Genomic DNA, 9,133 nt, shown 5'->3' with positions numbered 1-9,133 from the left:
TACTCTCATAACAACTAAAATTAATTAAATTTGGTGTACATACTTAATTAATTGAAAATAAAAAATAAAAAAGGTAACAAGTTAATTATTACTGTCAATTCCAAAGCATGATTCCTAATGAAGGAGACTTCAAATGTGTCTATCATTACAAGGATGACATTAATTAGCTTCTTCATTCCCTCAAGAAATTACTCCATCTTTCATTAGTCTGCAAGGTATCACAAGCCACCCATATCATATTCTTCAACATCTATAACTAATATAATATATACTAAGAAAGAGAAGGAGAAGAAAATAAAAGAAAAATGATAGATGTGATGCATATGAAAAAATTGAATTTAAACTCTGAAAAATAATACAAACACACATGAAGACACTACAGATCAACATTATTCACATTAGTTCTTCTTACAAAAATTATTCACATTAATTGAATTTCATTTGTGTGGATTCAACCATACCAGAAGAAATGGTATTTCTGAAAACACTGTGACTGAGAATTTAGTCAGATCAATGTTTGGTGAAACATTAACATTTAAATCTATTTTAATTCAAAACTAAAATATCTTTAAAAGATAAAAAAAAAAATATAGATAGAATAGGGTAAGATGAGAATAAACAGCTTCCATTAAACAATTAAAACTACAACAATCTTACTCTTTTACATGGTAAAGAGAAGAAAACGTGTGATGTAGATTCATAAAAATAAATGATATTTGTTCTTATGTCACTAGGCATGAAAATGTTAGACTCTGAAACTTACATTTTCTAAATTAGTGACGTAAAAACTTTAAACAAACCAACAAAAGTTCATAGTTTCTTCGAGAAACTACACAGCTAGAAAAACATAATCATGTTTTGAAACTGTCAACAACAAAAATATGTCTATTTAATGTTGTCTACTAAGACAATACATACACATGTTTATGCAGGTTTAGATTAGACATTTGTTGTCATAAACACTTTAACACACAAAAGAAGGAAAAGAAAGTCTTTTTAAAATGTAGATTATGAGAAGAAGTCTTAATAAGGAGTATCCCTTCAGTTGTTTACGTTATTTCTTTTTTTTTTCTTCAGTCAGTGTCTCTCATCATCATCCTAATAATCCTTAAGTCATAAAAGGGACCTCATTTCTGTAAAATGGTTGAAACACTTCAAATATTTTCTGATATTTGTAAGTGATAAGTAAGAACATAAAGATATATATATATATATATATATATATATATATATATATATATATATATATATATATATATATATAACATACCCTCACTGAGGCTTGATATTGGGTTGTGCAAGCTGAAGATAAGGGTGAAAGTGTGGAAGCACAGGAGAAGCAAGTTGAAGGATGCTACCAGCAGGTTCTTCTTCAAAGAATGGAAACTCGTCCATCATGTTCATATGCATTGGTTTGCTTGCTTCCACTGTAGCCTTCTCAAACTCCAACACTGCTCTGTGTTCCTGAATCTTCCCAACTTTTTTGTTAACAACGTTACTGTAATATTATTACTAATTTCCTTATTATGTCAGATAATAAGGACAGCTTTTTCAAAGATGTCAACATGGAGAAAAATAGAATGTGTTTTCTTAAAGTTAAAATTAATTATGCTTAAGTTAATCTCTAGAAACTTTGTTATATATTTTTTGTAAAAATGTATTTTTACCTTGTATATATGTTTATTTTATAGAAAAATGTATTTTATTTCTATTCTAAAAGGCTTATTTTTTTTAATTATCTAAGTATAAACTATAAGTCCTAAATAAAACTTATGTAAAAAAAAAAAAAAAAAAAAACTTCAATTTTGATTACAAACAGCATCAAAAACACTTTTACAAACATTTATAATATATATTAGATTTGTAAGTATACATTCTTACCCAATTGGACAAATTATTGTTTTCCTCTTCCAACATCCTTTCCTGAATTATAATTAAGAAGGTAGAATTAATAAATATATATAATGTTGGTTGTTTTGTGTCTACAGAAAATTAATGGGTAGGGTTTGTATAGTGTATATGATAAATGTGAAAGAGGGTCATACCTTCCTTCTCAGATTCTCCATTTGTTGTTGCAAGAGTTCATTCTGCATGGATATATATAGTCATGTCAGACAATTGGTGACAAAGATGGAACCATGAAAAAGTGATTGGCCATATTATACGAAGAATTGTTCATGTTTTAATTGTTTTAACTCTACTGTTAAGTGCATTTTGAGGCATGCAATTTATAAAAGCTGTATAATTTTGTTAAAATCAATGAGTAACAAAAAAAAACGAGTATAATAATGTGTAAGAACTTACACAAAGAAAACATGACACTAATTAATCCACATGATATTGAACACCTTAGCCACTTGTGATTATATAGAGACACTCCACAGGGATAACACATGTTCTGACATTTGAAATAATTTTCATGACCAAGAAAGCAATGAACTAAACAACAGGTTTATATTTTAATAAATTTAATCAGGTTAAGTTTGTTTAATTTAACATAAATCAAATAATTTTCGTAATTTTCATCAAACATTTTCATTGTCACAAATTAAGGGTAAGATTTCACCATTCAAGAACTGTTATAGACCTCAAGTAAACTACTGGTAAGAAGTAGCACTAAAAACACTCCATTAAATGCATCTTTTTAGTCACACAAAATATCTTATTATACTTCAAATTTTTAACACCTTTTGAAAATGTAATAGACAAGAAATTAAATTGAATAATTATCAGAACAGTGCATGTACACATATACCTGACGATTTCGAACCTTTGCCACAGAATTCTCCAATTCTTGTTCAAGTTTAGTCAAATCTTCATATTGCAAACACCCCATGTCCTCACCGAGATACCTTTGAATTCCCAGTTCAAGACGGAGAGTTTCTTGCCTCAGCATTGCCATGTCATGGATAAATTCTTCCTGCAATCATGTATACTTTTAGTATTTCACTTTTATTCTTGTATATTCTTAAATTTATTTTTCAAACTTTAAATAAACACATGTGATTTTAGCTTTTTATATGTACCAAAATTTACCCTATTTGCAAATATAGAAACCTTAATTCGATTCATAATACAAAGACCAAAATCACTTTTTTTGTTCTTTGATTTTATCAGGATATGAACGAAAGTTTAGCACTTTAGCCTCATACACGGGGATGGTCACGTTCTGCAATGCGAGCTCCAGTTGATCTCTGGTACTTCTCTATGATCTGCTCCATCCTGATCACAGAGTTTTCATGTTTAATACAGTAATAAAATAAATCCATGATGAATACAAGCTCATATTTTTCAGAAAATAAAATCAGATTAAATCATGATAATCAGCATTATAACTAACATTAAGTAGATTTTAAGCGTGATTTACTCCTACAAAATGAAGTTTCAACCCACTTATTATAAATTAGAAATCTATCATGTGCACTGGATATGGTACTTTCAACTATTTAGGTGAGAAAATATAAATTATCAAAGAGTTTTAGTTACCTCTGAGTTTGGTGTGACTGTTTTAATTATTAATAAAAAAATGTAAAAGTACTAGAGGGTTAGTTGGAGATGAATAAGATTGAACATGGATGCAGGAAAAAGAGATGAATTTGATTAATATGATTGGTTTTTAGCCAGAAAAAATGAATGCATAGTTCAGACATGATAAAGTTAGAGGCTTGAAGAGAGAGTTTAATGTAGAAGATCACAAATATATATGTGGTTGAAAACGAAATCTATAACCCAGCACATGCCACACTGAGAAAACACATCATTGTATGAACTGATCAGATCTGTAATCACCATGTCAGACATGAAACTGCACTTCAAGTCCAAGGCACTCAAGTGGGTCAACCTTACTTTTGAGAATGAAATTAAGATGATATTGACCTAAAACCTCCTCTCACATGACACACAAACAAATAACACAGAACCACTTAACACCCCACAGAACTAATTAGTATATTTGAAGAGAGAAATTAATCAACAAGATGATGAAAACTACCACAGATATGGAAGCCATTTTGGAAGAACTAGCAAAAGAAAACTGTACATATATATATTTATATAGCTACAAATATCTAGAAACCCTTATCTTCTGGAACAGAATAAAAGTTTTAGAAACAATTAAGAAGAAATGGAATCAAAGTTTAGAAGCAGAAAAGAAACACTTAGTCAGCAAAATGCTAAAAACTAACACAGAAAAGTGTATCCATTTACAAATTTACAAACCCTTATTTTACTTGAGAAGTTGAAACAAAGTTCAGAAGGCAAGGGATCTGAGAGAAAAGGAAATGAAGGTGTAGTAGGCATGCACCTGAAGGGTTCAGTGCACCATTGCCACATCTTCCCAGTGCTGGAGAAGATGATGATCCCGATCTGTGCATCACAGAGCACAGAAAGCTCCTTTGTCTTCTTGATGAGGCCACCTCTTCTTTTGGAAAAGGTTACTTGCCTTGTGGTGGTGTTCTCGATCCTCTTTATCTCAATCTTTCCACGTCCCATGTCTCATAAACCCGACCTCAATTTCCTTCTACCCTTAGTTTTTCCTTGAATCCCTACACTCATTACCACATAAAGAAACAAGTTAAACCAAATATATGTGTGTGTATGTAAACCAACCCTTTGAGTTCTTTTACCTTCCAATTTCAACAGAAAACAAGCAACGATTTTAACAGAAAAAACAAAACAAAACGATGACATCTATGTCTATATTACTTACTAATAACAACAAATAAGTAATTTAATACAGCATATAATAATCTGTGAGTGGCTATATGATTGAAAAATGCAGAAAATTCTTTATTAGGGTTACTTGTAAAGTAAAAGAAAGAGGGCATTAAAGAAAATGCTGATAAGAAGGTGAGAAAGAGAGAGATGGTGGAAGAGGAAGAAGTAGAAGAAGTGTTGAAATCAACAACTTGATACCTCAGAAAACTTTCTTTACTAGTGGAATTAGAGTTTGAGAAAAATCACACTAGCTTGCTATTAATATATAACACCAAATGTGAAGGCAACTTCTGAGAGCCAACCATGGATGTCCGAAACTGCCACAACGCAATTTTGTATATGACAACATAATGCAGAGGAGAGGCAAGGGTAGTATTGTCATTTTGTGTTGGTGATATAATGAATGCGTGGCTAAGGCACACAAATATGTGCATACATACATACATGCAACTTTATAATAACAATTCATCAATCTTCTTGCTAAGAATACAAGTTTGAATTTTTGTTGTGTGTGTGTGAAAATTTTACTGGTGCACATGAGACTTGAGAGGCATACCCTAGTTCTAATTAACCTTAACCTCATTCATCTAAATTCATTTCTTAAATTGCATGCAGCAGTTTCAAGCAAAAGATGAATAAGGCAGCGATCTTTTGATGGGTATTGTGGTAATACTCTCAAAAGATTAGGGTTTCTGGTGTCATTTCATGAATGTGGAAAGAAGGAGTTGTTGCAAACTAAACCACTATTATTCCTGGGTCTAAAGTGAAGTCTGAAACTTGCCACAATAGGGAAAAAGTGAGAATATTAAGGTTTCTATAAAAGGTTGAAGACTAAATTAGAAAAGACAAAGAATCACAATTTCTGTGCACAACCTTCATCACCACATGTGCCAGTAATAAGAGTCTCTAACTCTGTGCCCACAAGACACCAACCACCTTTGAAAATCAAAATAATTTTCAGATTATGTGCATCTATATATCTATATGTAAATCTAGATGTATATAAATGTTTTTTTTTTTCTTCATCACTCTTTCGATGGTCAATTAATATATGTTGTGCCTTGTTTATGATATTATTATTCTATGTATATGCAACTGTTTAGTGTTAGAGAAGCATTATTATTACATAACTACTGTATATATTTATCCAATAATTACTCTTTTCAGCTCTCACTTTGTTTTTTTTTTCTTAGTTTAATTTAACTGCATTATACTATAAAACAGTTATTAATCGATTATTCGTCATGAATTTTCTGTAATAAAAATAGATATAGAACATATCGAACAATGTAAGAATTTACCTATAGCTGCATTTACTATGTTAATAATGCAAGTAAATATAAGAATTTGATTTCTTTATTGTATTTTTCGTGTTGTACTTCAACAATTTTAAAATATTTAATATTTTTTTAATATAATGATAGGAAAAAAAGAAAAATTCAACAGAAAATTTGTGTGTTGAAACTGAAGCCTTGATTTCATAGAAGTTCATTTAAGTCCATACCGGGAGGAAGTTATTTTAAACACGGTTGCTTACAAAGTTGGTTTTGTTTGATTAAATTTTGGATGGTATTATTTTTACAACCATAATAAAAACATTCACTTCACAATCTTAAATAATAATATTTTAAGTATGTTTAGCTTTATTTTTTAATTTAAAATCTTAATATATATTATTATATTATTAAAGTGAGTTGTGTAAGACGAGAGTAATTTTTTTCGAGAGTGTCAAAACATTTTTTCCTTGATTTTTTATGAAACGTGTAATAATATCAAATTGTTTATTCTGATTCAAATAAGTTCATGAATTTTCACATCTTATTTGTGTTAATAACTTAAACACCATCAATCATTTGTTATGTTTATGTAAATTATTATATATATATATATATATATATATATATATATATATATATATATATATATATATAAACAACTATTCTATAAATAAGATTATTTCATAGACATTAACTTTTAAAATGTTTCAAATTAGATGCGTATTAACTAGTATTGTATCAAGCAAATTAACGGATAATGTTTAAATTAATTTTTTGTTGTTGTAATATTCAGATATTTAATATACTCTAATTTAATAAATAAAATAACTATTGAACACACTCGTCTAGCAGGTCTTGATGTAGACATATAACGGTATTCATTTTGTGTAGACGAGAAAAGATGAGTTAAGTTTCATTGAAGAAGAATCCAAAATATGTCACACATTATGCCGTCGACAGTACTCAGAATGCTCTCTCTCTCTCTTATCACCTTTTTCATCTTCAAATATGAGATGAAAAGAAAGAGTAAAGATGTTACTTCCTTTTTATGCCAACCATGTTCGTCATAAACATCGGAGAGAAAGAATAAAATAAAATACTTTTAAACGTGAACATAACTTATTGTACATATAATTTGACTTGTAAGAACTATTTTCATATAGATTTTAATACTTTTATTTTTAATTTTGTGTATAACTTAATTTAGTTTGTAAAAATATATCTATATTTTTCTAAGTGCTTATAATTTCTTCGAAACATATTCTTTATTTATAGACTAAAACTTTGTTTGAACCTATTTGTTACATCCAAACACAATAAAGGTGTATCAAAATTTAAAGAAACAATCATTTTTTGTAAGCTAATTTGAAGAGAGATATAAATTTGTAGCATTATATTTGACTTGTAAGAAAACTAAGGTGGAATGTTGGAGAAAAAGTTATTAGTCGTTCGAAGTGTCATAATGGAAATGATAATGTGACTATGAACTTTGCTACTCATTTTCATTTTGTAAAGGACATAATGTTAGTTGAATTATAGCAGATCAATTGACGAAGAGTTCTGCTTTTTATTAGTGAGTTTGAGGATATATTTGGAAAAGTTGACCTAGTTATCAAAATTGCATGGTAAACCTTTCAATATTATGTGACATATAGTTTGTGTTAATTAACTTCTAGATTTTAACAAACTTTGGGTACATGTCCAAACTCGTGGATCTTCTACGCAAACCTAAGATGATAGGTTAAGTTTAGTAGTCCTCGGTCATCCGGTCAAGACAATATAATGTTGGATTTTAGAATTAACTTAAATGAATTAGTTGTTGGAGTCTTACGGGTAGCTAATGTATTAATCGTTGGAGACTTATGGATAGTTAATGGGTTAGTCATTTATTACTCTTTATAGTAGTTTTTTGTATATTTTGAGTACAACGGTCAGAAAATGTGAGTCTATAAATTTTATTGTTCATTGTATAAAAATAAGGGTTAATTTGTTTTTGGTCTCTTAACTTTAGTAAAAATTGGAATTAGTCCCTCTTCGAAACTTTGGACCAATTTAGTCTCTCATCTCTAAAAACTAGGTAAATGTAGTCATGTTAACAAAATTTTGTTAAGTTTATTTGATGTTTTAAATGCGTTTCTTAGTTGAAATTGAAGCAAAAATGAGTTAAACGATGTAAACAACTCAAATACTATCATGAAAAATGTTTGAAACGTCAAATAAACCTAAAAAAATTTAGTTAACACTACAAAAAATAGTGTAAATTGCAATTATTTTTGTAAAATGCGACGGTTTTAATCGCCACAATTTATGTCCGCGACGATTTTGAAAACTATCACAATTCGTGTCATCACCAAGTATAATGTGTCACTTTGAAGCAAATCGTATGTGACGGTTTGAAGCAAACCACCGTAACAACCACTATTTTTTACATTATATAATGTGACGGTTTCCTTAGGTAAATTGCGACAGTTAAAACCGTCGTAATTTTTTAAATAAAAATTAAATATATTGAAAATCATGACACTTAAAAAATGCCACAATTCGCATTATATTGTAACATTTATGATTGTCACTATTATCAAATGTCATAATTCAAATATTTTTTAATTTATTATTATCAATATATATTTATAATTTCATAATTTAAAACTTCTTTTAATAATTAAAATATAATATATATATATATATATATATATATATATATAGAGAGAGAGAGAGAGAGAGAGATAAATAGATAATGAATACTAAAAAAATTACAAATATTATATTTCATTAAACATAACAAAATTACATCAAAGTAATATATTCACGTATAAAAGAAAAAGAAGACAAGATTACATGTAATTCATGCAATACAATTAAAGGTTTTATCCTAATCTTAAAATATTTTTCTTTCACCACTTGCTTTGATTACATTATTTGGAAATGACACGCCACTCCCAACATATAGTGCCTACAATGATTAAAGAATGAAAATATAAGTTTATGAATTAGATAACAATACAATAAATAAGTAATATTCTTTTCTATGTTATACCTTATAGAAGATGTATCAAACCAATAATCATTGCAACAAGATGTTCCGAACTTCTTCTCTAAAAACAATAGAGACAAGCAACTTTGCATTTGATTCTTGATCG

General features: G+C 28.7%; 1 protein-coding gene across 1 annotated transcript; it reads right to left on the bottom strand.

The window, feature by feature from the left end:
* On the bottom strand, positions 1-4,959 carry LOC114166164 (protein TRANSPARENT TESTA 16). Its single transcript, XM_028050844.1, has 8 exons — positions 4,915-4,959; positions 4,304-4,544; positions 3,153-3,222; positions 2,756-2,920; positions 2,046-2,087; positions 1,882-1,923; positions 1,271-1,464; positions 1-208 (listed from the first exon to the last, which is right to left on the bottom strand). The coding sequence occupies exons 2-7, from the start codon at positions 4,489-4,491 to the stop codon at positions 1,273-1,275; spliced, it is 699 nt and encodes a 232-aa protein (XP_027906645.1). The 5' UTR covers positions 4,492-4,544; positions 4,915-4,959; the 3' UTR covers positions 1-208; positions 1,271-1,272.
* Between the last annotated feature and the right edge of the window lie 4,174 nt (positions 4,960-9,133).

The sequence above is a fragment of the Vigna unguiculata genome, chromosome 2 (genome assembly GCF_004118075.2).
Source record: "Vigna unguiculata cultivar IT97K-499-35 chromosome 2, ASM411807v1, whole genome shotgun sequence".
Classification (NCBI taxonomy): Eukaryota; Viridiplantae; Streptophyta; class Magnoliopsida; order Fabales; family Fabaceae; genus Vigna; species Vigna unguiculata.
Note: the sequence above shows the minus strand (reverse complement) of the source record. Positions and strands in the feature narration are given on the sequence as shown.

What these genes read in the sequence shown, in the direction of transcription:
- LOC114166164 (XM_028050844.1), bottom strand. Translation starts at nt 4,491, where the DNA reads ATGGGACGTGGAAAGATTGAGATAAAGAGGATCGAGAACACCACCACA. An exon ending in TGGTGCACTGAACCCTTCAG is followed by an intron (nt 3,223 to 4,303) that starts GTGCATGCCTAC and finishes CTCTGTGATCAG; the next exon opens with GATGGAGCAGATCATAGAGA. An exon ending in ACAATAATTTGTCCAATTGG is followed by an intron (nt 1,465 to 1,881) that starts GTAAGAATGTAT and finishes GGGAAGATTCAG; the next exon opens with GAACACAGAGCAGTGTTGGA.